Genomic DNA, 16,426 nt, shown 5'->3' on the forward strand with positions numbered 1-16,426 from the left:
CATCTTGTGAGGAAGATCGATGCCCGAGTAAGAGGAATTTTTTTTTATGATGAGGTCCTTTTTGAAAGAGTTTAGATAGGACGGCCGACCTATTTATCAAAGCCGGCCGGACTGACTGAAAACGAGAAGGGTCGCCCAAGAAAGTGGACAGCACCGTCGACGAACTGGCAAACAAACTCGCTGCTACTGGGCTATAGCCACCAGGAGAACTTGAGAGGATAGACTAGAGAGCGTTCTTTTGTTCAGCACCGCCGGTCATTTTTTAAGTATGAACAGCGTCCTGGCTTGAGGCACATCAATTGAATACAAAGCTACAAAAATTAATGACGATTCTTTTCCACGAACCTGTAGATCTTTCACTCGAGCCTGTAGCTATAGTTAAGGCTTCCCTCCTGGCTACCTAGGTGGTTAGCTGCATGCAGCGCTGATCCTGCAGGCCGAGGATTGGACCAGCCAGCATTCTAGAAACCCGTTGCTTGTTACACGGCCGGTGCGAGAGAAGCTCCAGACAGGGTCAGGGAACAGCCGGCACTGCAGCGTAAGACGGCTGAAGAAGGGGCCCAGCGCCGTCTCCGGGCTATCCGGGCAACGGGATGCAGGAGACGTACGAGCGTCGCCTGAAGACTCGGGCCCCCTGCAGCGCCAGCCAGTGGTAGCTACGGACACTGTTTTACACTCTTTCACCCATTTAAATATCAAGGGCAAGCAGTTTAGTATGAACCAGGTGTCTTTGTCTATCATTTTTATCCACTTTATAAGGACCTTAATGGACAGTCTTAAGGGATAATGTGGCTAATGATTAGTTATATATAACAAGGTGACCATGGTTATCAACCTAGATCCTTTGCTATAGAACAACCACCTGCAGATCATCCTTACGTCAATTTACCTGGTAGCCAAACAAGCATCAGTTCTTCTGGTTGCTGCTAATATATATATATATCTCCAGGCCACCTATTAATGCATAGGCTGCAGGCTTTGCTTGTTCTATAACTAGAGATAGCTATAGCTGCAGGACATCCTCTATCTGGCTGCTTAGATGCCTCTGTCTTCCACCTTTATGCGATGCGCCTTCAAACGCCGATGTACTAGAATCACACGGAAAGAAAAAGAAAAAGCAACATCTGTCCTATACCTGAATATATTCATTCTCACATTTTTACATCCTCTTCCTGGTTACATGCTTGCTCCTGTTGAAAGCTATCGGTTGAGCGTGGTGGTTTTAAGAGGACTTGCTTGATCTACTACTGGCATCGTTGATATTGCCGCAAAGGACACGAAAGACCAACTTCAAGACTTCGCGTTGGAGGGAGACAGGAAGGGGGGTTCAAAGAAGCTCAGAAGGAGCCCAGAATGATACCTCAGTGCTTGATTGCTATGCCGCGGGTCTCGCCAGCCGCTCAGCGAGTCCTGTCAGAAGCCGGTTCTGATATCAAAAAGGGACTCGTGTCGTTGATGATACCAGCTGCATTGCTATACCTGGCACTCTACGCGTTGGTAAAGAAGAAGATGGGCGTATTTGTGATGCTGGACTGGATGGCCATCTGTGCATTCGCTGCCAATGGAACTTTGGTTGTGTTGGAATGCTCCGTTGCTCGAAGCTTGCAACTATTCGCAGGTGAGTAGTTAACTGGCTATCGCAGATGACTACAAACATGATACTAATGATTGCCACAGTTGCAATTGGCACCATGAAGGCATTGGACTTCTATGCTCGGAGGAAATCCCCTCCTAAATATACAGATCCGAATCCACCATCAGACAGCATCATTGCCTTGCTTCTCTTCACAGAACTGAGATATGAATCATTTACACCCAACTATCTCGGTACTGCCCCTGCTCCAGCTCAGCTCGAAGCAGACACTACGGCAGAGTACGTCTACTACCACAAACGAGACACGAAGGGCGGCAAACAAGTCTTCACTACAGTTGGCAAGAGAGTAGCCTCGCAGCAGACCCCGAAACGCAGGACTCCTCATAGATTCTCCGAGGCATTCGATCTAGTATTACACGCAGCTTTCTTCCTAACTACCCAGCTTGTCTTTCCGCTGTCCAATCCGACTGTCCAAGCCGTGCAGATTCTACTTTCCATCTACGTCATCTGGGAATCACTACAGCTTCTTCTCCGCTACAAGACTAGTCCTCCCCTCTTTGGGCCGCTATATACCGCTTCATCACTCGCTTCCTTCTGGAGTGAAACATGGCACACTGCTTTTGCTAGTCCTTGTCGGTCCCTCGCTTACGATCCTCTACGAAGACATTTGCCTGCCAAATACGGTGTTCCTGAATCCTTTGCAAAGGGGATTGGAATTATTGCTTCCTTCTCGTTAATGGGGCTGTTCCATGCATACAGCCTTGCTCCTGTTCTGCCCTTGGATGGTATCTTGCGTATCATTGCTTTCTTCCTGTTGAATGGGATTGGAACCGTTATTGAGACGGCGATATGGGGGAGAAATTCGCATTGGGGGAAAGCGCTTTTAGCTTGGATTTTTGAGATACTCGTTGCCAGTTGGACGGTAGAGGGTCTTTCTCTTCCAAAGGGGCTGCAAAACGTCTCCTGGGATAGCATCTGTAACGTTGGCGGAGTGAAGAGAGGTTGAGGTATTCCCCTTTTTCTTGTATAAGACTAGCAACAAACTCCACTACTACAGGTTAACAGGCAGTTAAATGAGAGATATGGCTGAAAAAAACTGGCATAAACGTGAAAATTTTGTGTATTCCTATATGAGATTAGACATTGCCGACGTAAACATCACTCTATAAGCGTGTTTGAGAGTAACTCTCGCGCTCCCCCCAAAATCATTACCTTACCCTATTAAATCAAAATGCATTAAAGACTCCCTGCATTGCTGCACTTCCTGAATCCTCACGACGAAGGACATAAGCCCGTACTTCCTGTACACTCAAACTAGCATTAGATTTTTTGCTCTGACTTCCGCTCGTTGTCCCGCCACTGCCTCCTCCTGATGAAGTACCGCTACCTCCTCCGGCTGTTCCAGCTCTTACACGCTCTTTGAGTGCTTGTGGGCCGATAACGAAGAGACTGCCAACTTCAAGCAGGACATCAAGTACTCCGCCGACACTCTTTACGGATTCGTCTATGTTCCATGACCGTAACAACTCTGTGTATCTGGTCATGTCTTTGGTAACCATGAGGCCACCAGGAGCGTTGACGGGGAACTTCTTGAAATGTTCCAGGAGTAATGCCCTGGTCCCTAGCGCAATCTCAGTGAGAAATACGCGGACATTGGAGCCGCTGGACGGCAATGATGTAAGTGTGATATTGTGGAGGCGAGTCAGGAAACCAGAGATAGATGCACATGTCTAGATTCAAGTTAGAATAAGCTGTAGTAAGCAGGTGTACCAAAGGAAGAAACATACCGGTGTCTGTAGCATCTCTAGCCATCCAGTCTCATCTGCTACGCCCTCCTTGGGCCGGAAGTCGTTCTTCTTCTGGCCGGAAAGGACTCGTGCAACCCATGCAAGAGTCACATCGACAGTCTTTTGTTCAATGGAATTGATCTTCTCCTCAATGCGATGCATTATAAGGTTGGTCTTCTTCTCCATGTCTCGTTTTATTGTTATATTGGAGGCGGCCAGTGGGACAAGCACGGCGTTGATACAAGTCATCATCAAATATGTCACACTTATAGCCGTCCTTAGGGTAGTTAAGTAGTTGAAATCCGGCTCAGCTTTACCAGATTCCTGTGCATGAGCTGACTCTAAAGAAGCGTCAAGGGCCATTTCTATGTATCCCTCGCCCATTCTGGAGAGGAGCATGTTCAGGAGCGTAGATACATCCTTGGGTGTCTCGCTGCTCACGCTGAGTTCTAGGCTTCTGCCCACTCCCTCAGCCAGCCATCGAAGCATACGTTTGGCAAATGCCACACTTAGCTGGCCGTCTTCTTCTGTGAGTTCAATCTCGTTTTGTTTTTGCATTTCACCGTTTTCCTTGAGACCGGCAACTCGTAGAAGCATTTTGCGCTGTGTAGGAGTGAAATCAGAGGTGTCCAGGCTGTTCATATATGCATCTCTTGCGGAAGCCAGCAGCTCACTTCCGGATTTTGCGAGAGAGGACATGAAAGTGGTTGGCGTTTTCTTCCGCCGGGAGTGGAAGGTTGCGAATTTGAACATGAGAGATGTATAGAGTTCTTCCAGGTTGTTCTTCTCCCTCTCGATGTATGATGTGCCCATGAGATAAGGAATGAACAGTTCTTCCAACTGCTGGTCAAGGAAGATAGCTGTTTGTGAGGATATTGTGTCAGGATGTTCAGTCAATCCATGTGCCTTCAGGTCGTCAACAAGGGCACTTATATAGCTGCGAGCTGACTGTAGTGTTCTCAAAAATGCCAGAGACGAAACCGAGCTGGCCTTATCCAAAACCAGTTCCAAACGTTGCTGTATCGACTGCTGGAATACTCGCTGCAGGAACTTGCATAATACCTGTTCATAGTAAGGAAAAGCTCGCTTGATGATAGACGATTCGTCCTGTAGAACAACCTGGACTTCGTCGACCAGCGACTGCAGGCTGGGCTCTACTCCAGGAGACAGAGCATCAGGATCAGCGAGCTGTTCCCAGGCCTCCGAGTCTCCGCTGACTTCTTCTGATATGAGCTGGCTGCGATCGATGAAGAATTGATGCTGGTTGACAAAGCGAGCAATAACGGAGGCTCCCCCGTTGAAATCATGTAGGACACTGGCGCAATCCTTCATGCCTTCGAAGTTCGCCTTTCGGTAGAAGTGATCAAACTGCTTCAGCAGGTCCTTCTCCAGCGTCTCTGAGAATTTCTCAATGATCTCCCGCGTATTTCTCCTTCTGGGCGTGGTCCCGTTCGTCCCTGAGTGGTCATCAGGGCTGGGTGGTATGGTATCTGTGCTTCCATTGCTTTCACTCCAGCTTAACGGGTCCAGTCTCTGGCTTATTCGCAGCAGCTGTCTGGCAATGCGCGCAGACCGTACTTTTCCTTCTGCGTTGCCTGACCGTCGCAGGTTCTCGAGCATCGTGAGCTCGCCGCGGTTGCTCACTTCGTCCCAGCATCCAATAAGGAAATGCGCATCAAGAGCCTTGCGTCTCTGCCGGTCTAGCTCTTCCAGCTTCTTCCCCGTCTCAACGGCCACATTGCCATTCCCACCTGGCCCATCTCGTGTAGAAGGTCGACGGGGTCCGTTCAGGGAGGTGTCCAACTTCTGAAAGGACTCGATAGCCTGGTTCAGCTTCCAGCCCAGGTTGCTTGCATTCTGCGTGTGCTGAGCTTCAGCCTTCCGGACAGCTGCAGACAGCTCGTTCTCGCGCTGCTCGAGGTCTCCTGAGAGTTCCGTCAGGCGGCGCTGCGCATGTTCGAAGGCGCGGATCAGGGGTTTGGGGTCGAAGGGCTGGTTGCCGATGCCACCGGAGCGGCGCTGGATGGCAGCGTCAGACAGGGACTCGATGAAGTCCTTGACGATAAAGTCTCGGCTCGAGAAGGTCTCTAAGGTGAAGTCTGGGCCCTTGTTGAATATCGACCTGCGCATATCAGACTGGTAGTTCTGGTCCGGCATGTTTGCGATCGAGTCCAGACATGGAGAGATGGCGAGGACGGACGGCGAAGACTCATAAAGCTGCGGTAGATGCTCTCATATATCACATATCAGCATCGACAGTCCGTCATGTCCCCCGTCGTAAGGCAGTAGATATTAATGTATTGCATGTACTGGTGATGGCGATGTCCCCTGAGGTGTTGTAGATATTTGCCTGGCTTTGGGTGTTACTAGCCACACTCAACTTCGCAAGCTGTCACTTAGCCACGCACAGCTACGTCAGAGTCTTAAAGATCAACATATTATTATTTATTTACTCCCCTTTTTTATTAGACCTTTTGACACAGCTGTCGAGTGCGGACGCAGTTGATATATACCACCTAGGATGCGGTCTCATGCCTATTTAATAATATAATACTCGATACCAGCATCCACTACAGCTGCTCGCCCGCCAGTCGTTCTTTACAGCCCGCACCTTGAATCAGACAAACCAGCCAGCCATGCCGTACGTGAAAGATGCCCCGGGCCTTCGAAGGCAGCTCGAGAGTCTTCCGGCTGCAGAGCGCGAAGCCGCCGTGAAGCCGTTCCTGATGCCGCCGCGCGTCCGCAAGTCCTCTGTCAGAGGCCGCAAGGGCAGCTCGAAGCCCGTCCGGCGGTTTCTAAAGTCGAAGCTCTACTATCTCCTATATTTCCTCATACACATCGTCTTCAGCATCTACTCGCGGATACGCCAGAGCTATTATGCAGTCGTGGATCGAGTGCTCGCGATTTTATATTATCACCATCGGACGCCTGAGCTGATCCGCAAAGACGTCCGGGGGTTGGACAGGCTACCAGAGCATCTCAGCGTGGTGCTGACACTTAGAAGGGATGAAGATGCTCTGGAGACGCTCATGGATGAGGTTGCTGAGCTGACGGCCTGGAGTTCGTGTGCTGGTATTCCTGCGTTGAGCATCTACGAGAAGACAGGTTCGGGCCAAACAGATTACCAAGAGTGAAGAAAGATATACTGACGCTGTGTAGGTATCTTGAAATCGCATATTCCAGCTCTACACAGGATCATCACCAGCAAACTCGACACTTATTACGGACCGCCTTCCCATCAGCCTTCGTTAGGCTTATTTGCACCCCACCACCCGCTCTACGCTCCGAAACTCGTCCCCCAAGCAGCAAAGTCGAACATCGAAAACATAACCGTCCTTCTCCTCTCGAGCACAGATGGAAGGGAAACCCTGGTTGATCTCACAAAAACCCTGGCCGAGATGGCACAGCATGGCAAGGTCTCGCCGCAGGATATCGGTATCAAGCTGATTGATGCAGAGCTTGCTGAGATGATGACCATTCCTGCCCCCTCGCCCCAGGAACCTGGCCATGAGACCAACGGCACCGAGTCTCCGTCCGGAAGCTTGCCAACTCCATTAATCAAGGCTGAGCCCGACCTGATCCTTATCTTTGGGCCTTATGTTAAGCTGGATGGTTACCCACCTTGGCAAATTCGGTTGTCAGAGATATTCTGCACGGGAGACCACACCACTGGCATTGCCGGCGAGGTGGAGGCTGTAGAGTATCAAAGATTCATTAAGGGACTGTGGAAGTATGCCAGAGCCGAAATGAGATTCGGACGATAGAATATCGCTTTTTCCCCCTACTTCACCATACCTTCCACCTTAGAGGCGTTGATGTTACTACCTAAAAACCTATGGGCGTTATATTTATAATACGGGCTTGGACATTATTTATAACAAATACATTCTTTCTAACCAATTAATCTCCGCTAGAAAGCATTGCATCTGAATTGGGAACATTTGACTTGACGTCTTCTAGGAAACAGCCGACCCAGGATAGCAGTATGCAGTGAAAGCACCCAGAAATAGAAAAAAGAACCAGAACTCCAGATATCAAGGGGATAGAAACACCGATCATCTATCCTCTATCCATGCTCAACGCAAATAAGACAACGAACGACTTCTTCTCCGGTCTCAAGGATGCCTTCCACAGCACAGGACGAGCATATCCTCCGACCAGGATATTCTCCCCGTTCATCCCTTCCGCAGTACTCCCTGTCCATATTCATTCCTCGTTCTCGGCAGTAAACGTCCTCACATTCTCTTAAACAGACGAAACATGCTCTCCTATGGCATATTTCGCAATCTGCGTAGGCGTCCAGCGCTGTCCGTGTCGTAGGGCGTCGGTGGCAAATGTGGCATGGAGCAAGGGTCTGTTTATCGCCTGTAGCTGCCCTGTTCGGTGCAGAACCGGTCTGTCGACGAATCTCTGGTATTGATCTATCGAGTTCGTCGTCTGATATGTGGTATCCATGAGCATGTCTAGGTGCATCGCCTGCATTCTTCATAATATAATCGTCTGACGTAGCAGCTGTAGCAGTTGTAGCAAAGGAGTGTGTATTGTTTCGAACATGTTGTAGGTTCCCCCCTGCCTGTGATGTTCGAGGGTACAGTAGAAAAGGCTGTGGAGGCTGAGAGGGTGTGGTCTTCGGATCCAGTCGTCTTTTCTTCAAGGTTGATATCAAGGGCTTGATTCGCGGTTTGGATGGAGATAAGCCCAGGTTCGTCCGAGAGCATACAGGACTTATAGTAGAGGATTCTACCCTTGCGTGAGGGCCTGAAGACGCATGTATCGAAGGCCTAAAGTCATTCTGACCGTTAGTTATTTGATCTGCCAAAGCTGCAGAGTTTGTGAGAGCCTCTCTTTCCCCCTGCGTGTTCAGACAGACTTACGATAACGCCGAGCTGCTTTCCTGTCCGGACTCTGCATCCCTCTTCCTCTTTTTCAGCATCATCATGCCCATGATATGCGAGCTAGCCTGTGAAGCTGGTGGCTCCCAGTTGATTGCCCCCGGCATGGGGGTGGACGTTGGTGTTTGAGCAGTGAGGGAGAACAAAAAGCAGAGAGTGAGAGTTAAAGAAAAGGCATAAGGGAACAGTATATGGTCATGCCGCTAACAAACAGGAATATATGTAAGCCATTAATTAGTTATTAGCCATGCCCAGGACGTTCTGTCTCTGGTCTCTGGTCTGGTAATAGCAGTGGTTGTTGTCCGGACAGCCAGGCTATTTATATATTTGAAGAGCTCCATCTTTTTTGCTTTTCATCGACCACAAAGCCTCCCATTGCCTATCAATGCACCATTCTTCTATTTCTATACTATCCTATCAGTACGTAAATACATATGCCCTAGAATCTTATATAGTTGAACTTTACTATAATAGCTCTGAAATTCCATCAAGGTAGTTGTCATATTACAGCGGCTTTCATTGGTAGCTCCTGCTAGTTATCACTGGTTCAGTTGTAACCCTTTGAAATATAAAAAAAAAGAGAATTGACATAAGACAAATGAATGGAATAAAAATAATAGGCTAATAATAATTTGTTTTAATAATCAGTATACATCTGAAAACACAAATAATAAGGACCAGAAGGAGTCTGGTGGAACATCTGGCCGAGCAAATGCAATCCTTCCGATAAGACTGATAAGACTGGCACAGCCTACCAAAAGCACCAGACCAATAACGAATAGCCTTCTAGAGGCCCGTACTTCGTAGTCAAAGGTGACAAAGTAAAAATGCACTTGTGGACGCCACGCATTTCAAGAAGAACGGAAAAAGGAGAGACAAAAAGCAGCATTCTTGCCCGAGGAAGTAAAACGCCGGCGCCTTCCAACCCCCTCCAACAGCTCCGGGGAATAAAAGGACATACCAAGTGCTAAGACAGTTTTAAGAAGGGAATGAGAGCATCGGGCCTCCCGTGTTTATTGACGCCATGACTTTCCACAAGCAAGACATGTGCAGAAGAGTGTCATCGGTTCGTCAGCAGCGCGTGTCTGCGCTTCGGTGTATGTGACTTTTCTCTGGCCGCATTTGCCGCACTGTAAGCTCTTACTGATGCTTCGCTCGGGCTGTCCAACCATGGCCTTGTCCATATTCTCCTTTTGAATCTTGAGATCTTCCTCTCTTCGCTCGTCGGATTTAAGCTCGTCGTGCGTCATGTTAACGAACCGGTCAGGTGCGATTTCGTTCGTAAGAACGCGAGTCCTAAGGCTGAGGTTCGATTTATTCTTCAGATTCTGGTATAAGCTCCGAATTTTCGTGCGGTATGCTTCTTTGGTCTCGGGTCCGAAGGCTTTGAATGCTGCAGCTTCCACTTCCGTTGCCTTTTGCAATACCGTTCGAGAGGGCTCTGTAGAACCAAGGCAAAGACCATCGTACATCAGACCGAGACAACTGTCGCGTGCCTTGACACCAGTAACCGCAGTGTTGACCTGGTCAGCTTTCCAACTGCGCTTATCTGGATGTACAGTTGAACTTTGCGGCTTATCATTTGCAGCAGATGCCGGGGTGCCGTTGCCGTTGGAAGAAGGCTTAGGGGAATCACTTGCGACAGGGGACGCCGTTTTCTTCTGCTTGTTGACCTCCGCACGCCATTTTGAAACTATCTCACTGGCAAGCCGGGCAACATCCGGAGCTTTATGCTGTTTGAGCCTATTGACGATGATGCCGATTTTCGTTGAGCGCAAAAGATCCTCGGTCGGCTGAATCCCTTTCTGGAGCTCCTTCAGCAGTGAAACTATCGTGGCGCTCGACTCTCCAGAAGCAGCAGCTTTGGTCAAAGCCTTTGACTTTAGCTCGATCTCTTTTGCATCCATGTTGTTATCCCGATCCTCCTACCACCAGTACTGTGTTCAAATGCTCGCAAAGCGTGGGAATAAAGTAGGGCAGAGGCAGAAACGCTATGATCTATATATCTTTAAGGAGATGTCAGTCTGAAAGCCCTGATAAGTATAAAGGATATGTAAGGAGAGGTGAAAACTAATAATGAAGAGCTCCAAATAGAGAAATAAGCCAATTGGTACCCCTTATGAAGTGGAGGTAATAGGTATTGCTCCTGAACTGCAGAGACCAATACACATGCGCGCCAATGCAAAAGTGAGCTAAAACTACTAGTTAAATGCAGTAACAAGCTCATAGCTGATACATAGATGTATCTCACAATAGCGAGCTACACTACCAGCCTCTCTGGTGGGGGATAGGAGGAATGCGACAGGTAGGCCTCACGCATGCACGGAGCCAAGCTCATCACAGCAAACTCACCACTAATAGCAGGTATCCGTATAATGGATCCAAACACTGACTTCTGGAGACTACCGAGATCGAGGGATGCGACGTGCGAATCGAGAGTGGCTGCGAAAGTGTTGTGATAACCAGAGGATGCGATCAATCTGGTCAACTTTCCAGAAAAACACCGTTAGAGGTGATCGGATTACATAATCAAGTTTTGCGGCTTGGCTGCTCTTGTGACCACAAACCCTAATTGGCAGGTTCGTGGACAAACAAACTTCCAGTCACTAGATTCGAAGTTTCTATGACCATCGAGAAGGCCGTGAATATATTTCTTTTCTTACAGGTTTATACCTGGAATGTCGATATCTCATGTGGAGTGCTGTGTAACACAGATGATGATGAGTAAAATCAATAAACACGGACACATTTCCTAGAAGTGGATGATATCAGGCTATCCAGGCTATATTGGTTATTTCGCCCGTTTATAAAACGGAAATTTTCTACTTGGCTCAGGAAATAACATTGACACTACTACTATCATGACAATCTCTCCGTCTCCCGATCAAAAATATGGGGAGTTGCGTCTCTTACTAAGCCATAGAGTCGACTTAACTGAGAACTCTACATCGAAGTGTAGGTAGATAGCCATCATAAAAAGTGGCCCTTTAGTCGGAGGAGCCTACCCTTAGCGACACTGATGTTCAAATGCATCAGAAACATGGGACAGGCAAGGAGAAACAGTCCTCCAACACTCCTCGTATTCTATAAACGCTTTGTGGTGATGGCTTGGCGCTGGGGAAGGACCATGTCTTGGCAACCCTAATGAAACGTCAAGAACGTCAGACTCAACATCAACGACAGTTTAAATCGATACCCGTGATACCTGCTGTCAAGCTGTGAAGCCGCATGGCTCGGAGATACCTTCTTAGCTACGTCAAGTGTTATGATATCATGTGTTAAAGTTGCTGTCACCGAAAGAACGCGCTTTCCCGATCCAGATATCGAGTCAGTCGGTTACCATGGATACAACGCTATGAATGACCCGATACGCGCGTCATTGGGCCAGTAATTGGATCATGCATATCCTTCAACAGTGCATCGAGCCTGGAAGCCCCTTACCACAATGTTGTATACCTTATGACCATACCAGTCGAATACCCCGAGCACAAATATTGCGTCTCGGCAATATCAGTATACCAACATAAACAGGTCATATCAAAGTGTAGGTATTGCTAGGTCAAATGCATCTATCGATGTACAGTCACTGTATGAATAATAGATACTTTGAATTAAATACAATTAATGACTGATACCCGTATACCCCTATTATCAAGATACATAAATCTATATAATGATATTGAGGGCTAGGATGGCAGCTACAACCATGAGCGTTGTGTGTGGCGATAATCGTGAAAAGGAAGTGACGAAAAAGAAGAGAAAAGAGGGAAGAGCAAGGGAGGCGACTTGCGAGGTTCAAAAGGAAAGTCACAGTGCAGCCAAAACACAGGAAGTTGAGCTACACCCAAGAAACTCAAGGCAAACAACCACCGTTGCTTATACCACACATTCACCAAGGAAGGACACGTGAAACATTACGAAAGCTGCGTTGAAAGAGCCAAAGGTAATGGGAAATAGGAGGTCCTTGCTGGTATTCGAACCAACGGCAAAAAAAGTGAGGGGCTAGGTGGTGAGCGCTATCCAGCTCTGGGCTGGAGTGACCTGACTACGCCATCCTGCCCCTCTTGAAGAAATAACAGAGCTAACTTACCTTATATCCCCTCTCATGGTGGTCACAAAGGAGGAAAAAGGGAGCCCAGCGCCAGACTCGAACCTGCTGCACGCAAAAAAAAAATCGGAAGGTGGTGAAGCGCTATCCGGCCGGCCCGGAGTGACCTGACTACACCAAAAGGCCTTCCATGAGGATATATTGCACAGAACTTGGTATAAGACCCCAACCTGCAGGCAGGATTTTGCTTGTTGGGCAGGATATAACCTACACATAGCACCATGCAAGCAGCTTCCTCTTAGAAGAGACAAGAAACAGTTTCATTATTCTATTGCAACTGTTTCCTTTATGTTTCTTTTATATACTTACCACCTTCCTTATTCTTCCACCTACATCTATGTATGGCCGCAGAAACAGGAGGAATATGCTGCTCTAGCTGCTTACAATGTCTATGGGTTTCCATCAACAGTCAATACACCATTTGCTTTCCATTTCTGCGTTGGTATTGCCCGATATAATCTTTGTTACCTTTGATAAAGGTCGCTGGATGATATCTTCCATCCTTTGAGCTCAATATAGAATTTTTGTTTGTCAACAAAAAGGGGTTTATATCATGAAGGCTATATATACTCCCTGCTTTACACATCGTGTTTATAAGTGTCTACCATTTGAAGAAGCGCATATGCCTGTTTGCTTGGATTATTCAACGATTTCTCTTCCCTAGTCTTAATCTGAAATGTATTACATCCTCTGCCGACTGCTTAGGCTAGCAATATCTCCGGTATGGCGGACTACTCTGAAGACGATGATCAGTGCAACGCTTCCGTTGTGTCAGTTGGTCTACTTGATGCTCCAGAATACTCTCCAAGTGAGCAAAACAGCGAAGATAGCGAAGAATGCGGCAGCGATAAGGAAGAAATTGACGCAGAATGAATGACAGATTCACTCCAGTAAGTATCTTTCCCTGTGTTTATATGTCTCCTATTCCACAGTTAACATTCAAACCTAGGATGAAGGAGAAAACGAATCCACAGTGGTTGACGGATGGGATGAGGACGCCAAATACGCGCTGGCAGTGCAATACCGACGGCAAGACCCATACGTTACCTACGAGGATAATCGTTACGCATTCTAACAAATAAGAAACAGACACAAGAAGAAATTCTGGACGAAGATTGGAGGATTCCTAGACTTCCCGTGGCGCGAGGTGGAAGCGATGCACTTTGAGCTGGGCAAGGAAGATCTCTCATCTAGAGCAAACGAGGCGTCACGAAATCCTACCACCAGCGACCGGATAATGGACGTTGCCAAGGAGATAGAGTATCTCCGCAGCATCTTCTACTATGATATGGATGAACCCCATGAGCCACTTACGTACCCTCGCTTGCTGGATGCGTTGGGCGGGATATCAATCTGCACCACCGCCCTGATTAAACAGATAGAGACATCGCCTGGTCCCTGGAGCCCTCGTGTTATTGGATTGATGGAAGAGATGGTTCTTGACCTGTGGATATTGGTATCGGACGAGCTTGCAAACGTGGATTGGAACCCGATATGGGGCCGTGGTGAGACCTGCATATTGCACATAGGCAATGAATGAGCGTACTAGCTACACCGCCAGCGTAACCGAAGGCAGCCTTCTGCCATGCTGATGGGGCGGGGAGAGACGGAAGATTGCTAGCTAAGGGTTCTAGAAAACAAAAAGAAGCTACTGGAATCCAAGGGGATCAGTTTCTTTCACCCTTTTCTATAATAAGTAGCTCATCAAGTGAAAAAAGACGTTGGATAAGGGGTGTTTGCTCGAACAGGGATATGGCTTTGAATAACCCCTGCTAGCCACTGACTTAGGTAGTTAGCTAGCAATTCAGCCTTAACTATCATCATCACAGCCGCACGCCAACAAGGAGTAACAGCAAATTGACACGACTGGACTTGATGATACCCCGTATACCCGGCGATGATCCCTCCAAAGTACTGGTTCTTTGTCAATGAGGGAATGCTATCTCCGGTTCCGATAGGGCCTTGCACATGGGAAGTGATCGACTGGGACAGGAGCCGTTGGCTGCAGATCCGCGGACCAAAAAACACATTCCCCGAAGAAGAAGACTATATTGAGGACTTTGCGGCGCGATATGCCAACCAATTAGGAGAGGATGAGCAGACGTTGATATCAAACGAACATCGAGAGCTTGTAGGCGTCTGTTCAATGACCCGACATGGGAGATCAGGTATTCTCATTACTCTGGCCCGCTGGACGAAGATACTATTATTTTACGGTCAAGCCTGGTCGAAATTGAGAGGCTTGATGTAGCCACAGATTTAGTCACGTATAGTCAAGCCAGTACGGTTAAACAGCTTGTATTCATACACCCTTATACAAACTCGCATAGAGAACGTCTGGAGAGAGCTGCATATCCTCAAGGCATTACGGGAGAATAGGCGATTCATACCTTTCCACCGTATAGTGCTGGACGAGGTAACGCATAACATCCTCGGTTTTACTTCCCAGTATATCGCAGGCGGCACTTTAGAGCATTATCGCGGCACATTCTACTTCCGCTGGCTGAAGCAGCTTACGGATGATGTTGATGATTTGAACCTGCGCTATGGAATCATGCACCAGGATCTCGCACCCAGGAATATCTTGATCGACCCAGCCACCCAGGACCTGCTAGTGTTCGATTTCGACAGATCGGGTCAGATAGGAGGGAGAGATGCAAGTAAAGGCTGCGATGACGTCGATGCACTGGCGTTTACTATCTACGAGACCCTAACTTTGGACGAGAGCTTCCGAGAGCGGCCACCCTGGGAGCAGGACGTTGGCCACGTGGAAAGCATGACGGAATGGAGATTGCAGCTACCGTTGGAAGACGGGGTGGATATCTCTGTCTACCGGGGCTTTATTGCGAAGTGGGCAAATGAGCGGCGAACAACTAGGACAATCAAGCACTTCTCTGAGGCGAGCGAGCCGGTTTCCTGGCCTGAATACGCTGAATTGGAGATGATTGAGGTTCCTGATGAAGAGTACAGGACACGCATGAGCTTTCGTCGGAAGAGAAAGGATGTCGAGAGTGCTGGGGGGTATGTTACGCGCTGGGAGAGGCCGCCGCAGCAAAAAGAGGTGAAAGAGCCGAATTAGGCAGTTTGATGGATCCAGTAAATAGAGGATATAGAGCACATACTAAGCACGTCGATGGAGTAGAGAATACGTCAACATCTCTGGAAGTCAAAGAACATGAAACATATCGGGGCCCCCGTTGCCCGGTACGTTTCAACTACATATACATATGCAGGTAGCTAACCCGGTTTGTAGACTGTTGACTTCATTTCATAAATGTCTGCATTATATCCCCCCATGGGAGCATGCAGTAGCTGTGCATTACTGAGCGACCTCCCCACCAAAAAGAAAAGCCACTTACTTATTCAGTCAGTCAGTCGGTTACATCAGTTTCGAGCGATTAAAAATCCTGCATTGCTTCTCTTTGTTTGAATCATCAATAGCCGGCTTCCGTCCGGCGTATGGATGTAACCAAGGCCATGCCATGTCCAATGACATAACAGTCGCGCATGCGCTGTGCCGTTTGTCAAACCTGGGCGTATATTCATGAAAGGGGAACCACCGTACCACACTGGCTGGCTACCTACCTACAGAATGAGCGCATTCTGCATGCATTGCCCTAACTAGACCAGGACTGTGACGGAGAAAAGGAGATAGCCGCAGGGCGCTGTGTGGAGATGAGATGCCACCCATCGAATATGGTATAATAGTAATAGCAGCAGGTAGTATAGTTCTCTGCTCCAACCCCCTGAAACACATGTCTGGGGCTCTCTGCATAGCAAGGTACGACCAGGCGGCTATGCAGTGCATCCCAAGCCCCAACTACGGGGGCCGGAATCATGGTCACATCCCTAGCTATAGCTGTCAAAACCCATGTCGTTAGCTAGCTATACATATCCTCTATATGGAGTATGTGTTATATGCTGGCGTCGGGCGTTTCTGCAGCTGCAATGGCCCTTTAATGGAATTTTGCAGGAAACAAGGAAAGAAAAAGAAACCAAATCAAGTCCACTTTTTCTTTCTTTCTCTTTCTTTCTAGAAGGATAC

The 16,426-nt window shown here is 48.1% G+C and overlaps 7 protein-coding genes across 7 annotated transcripts; 4 read left to right on the top strand and 3 right to left on the bottom strand.

The window, feature by feature from the left end:
- Nucleotides 1-1,353: 1,353 nt before the first annotated feature.
- MGYG_05197 (hypothetical protein) lies at nucleotides 1,354-2,600 on the top strand (the record flags this gene model as incomplete). The annotated part of the gene is made up of 2 exons (XM_003172557.1): nucleotides 1,354-1,618; nucleotides 1,678-2,600. 2 exons carry the CDS (start codon nucleotides 1,354-1,356, stop codon nucleotides 2,598-2,600), a joined length of 1,188 nt encoding a protein of 395 aa, XP_003172605.1.
- Nucleotides 2,601-2,820: 220 nt separating this feature from the next.
- MGYG_05198 (exocyst complex component protein) lies at nucleotides 2,821-5,538 on the bottom strand (the record flags this gene model as incomplete). The annotated part of the gene is made up of 2 exons (XM_003172558.1): nucleotides 2,821-3,324; nucleotides 3,382-5,538. 2 exons carry the CDS (start codon nucleotides 5,536-5,538, stop codon nucleotides 2,821-2,823), a joined length of 2,661 nt encoding a protein of 886 aa, XP_003172606.1.
- Nucleotides 5,539-6,017: 479 nt separating this feature from the next.
- Nucleotides 6,018-7,145, top strand: MGYG_05199 (hypothetical protein; the record flags this gene model as incomplete). The annotated part of the gene is made up of 2 exons (XM_003172559.1): nucleotides 6,018-6,486; nucleotides 6,541-7,145. The coding sequence occupies 2 exons, from the start codon at nucleotides 6,018-6,020 to the stop codon at nucleotides 7,143-7,145; spliced, it is 1,074 nt and encodes a 357-aa protein (XP_003172607.1).
- A 302-nt stretch (nucleotides 7,146-7,447) lies between these two features.
- MGYG_05200 (hypothetical protein) lies at nucleotides 7,448-8,380 on the bottom strand (the record flags this gene model as incomplete). The annotated part of the gene is made up of 2 exons (XM_003172560.1): nucleotides 7,448-8,162; nucleotides 8,256-8,380. 2 exons carry the CDS (start codon nucleotides 8,378-8,380, stop codon nucleotides 7,448-7,450), a joined length of 840 nt encoding a protein of 279 aa, XP_003172608.1.
- A 906-nt stretch (nucleotides 8,381-9,286) lies between these two features.
- Nucleotides 9,287-10,180, bottom strand: MGYG_05201 (transcription elongation factor S-II; the record flags this gene model as incomplete). The annotated part of the gene is made up of 1 exon (XM_003172561.1): nucleotides 9,287-10,180. One exon carries the CDS (start codon nucleotides 10,178-10,180, stop codon nucleotides 9,287-9,289), a length of 894 nt encoding a protein of 297 aa, XP_003172609.1.
- Nucleotides 10,181-13,250: 3,070 nt separating this feature from the next.
- On the top strand, nucleotides 13,251-13,921 carry MGYG_05202 (hypothetical protein; the record flags this gene model as incomplete). Its single annotated transcript, XM_003172562.1, has 3 exons — nucleotides 13,251-13,271; nucleotides 13,314-13,423; nucleotides 13,471-13,921. The coding sequence occupies 3 exons, from the start codon at nucleotides 13,251-13,253 to the stop codon at nucleotides 13,919-13,921; spliced, it is 582 nt and encodes a 193-aa protein (XP_003172610.1).
- A 357-nt stretch (nucleotides 13,922-14,278) lies between these two features.
- Nucleotides 14,279-15,460, top strand: MGYG_05203 (serine/threonine protein kinase; the record flags this gene model as incomplete). Its single annotated transcript, XM_003172563.1, has 2 exons — nucleotides 14,279-14,549; nucleotides 14,712-15,460. 2 exons carry the CDS (start codon nucleotides 14,279-14,281, stop codon nucleotides 15,458-15,460), a joined length of 1,020 nt encoding a protein of 339 aa, XP_003172611.1.
- Nucleotides 15,461-16,426: the final 966 nt, after the last annotated feature.

Source organism: Nannizzia gypsea, genomic scaffold (genome assembly GCF_000150975.2).
Source record: "Nannizzia gypsea CBS 118893 supercont1.4 genomic scaffold, whole genome shotgun sequence".
NCBI classification, from domain to species: Eukaryota; Fungi; Ascomycota; class Eurotiomycetes; order Onygenales; family Arthrodermataceae; genus Nannizzia; species Nannizzia gypsea.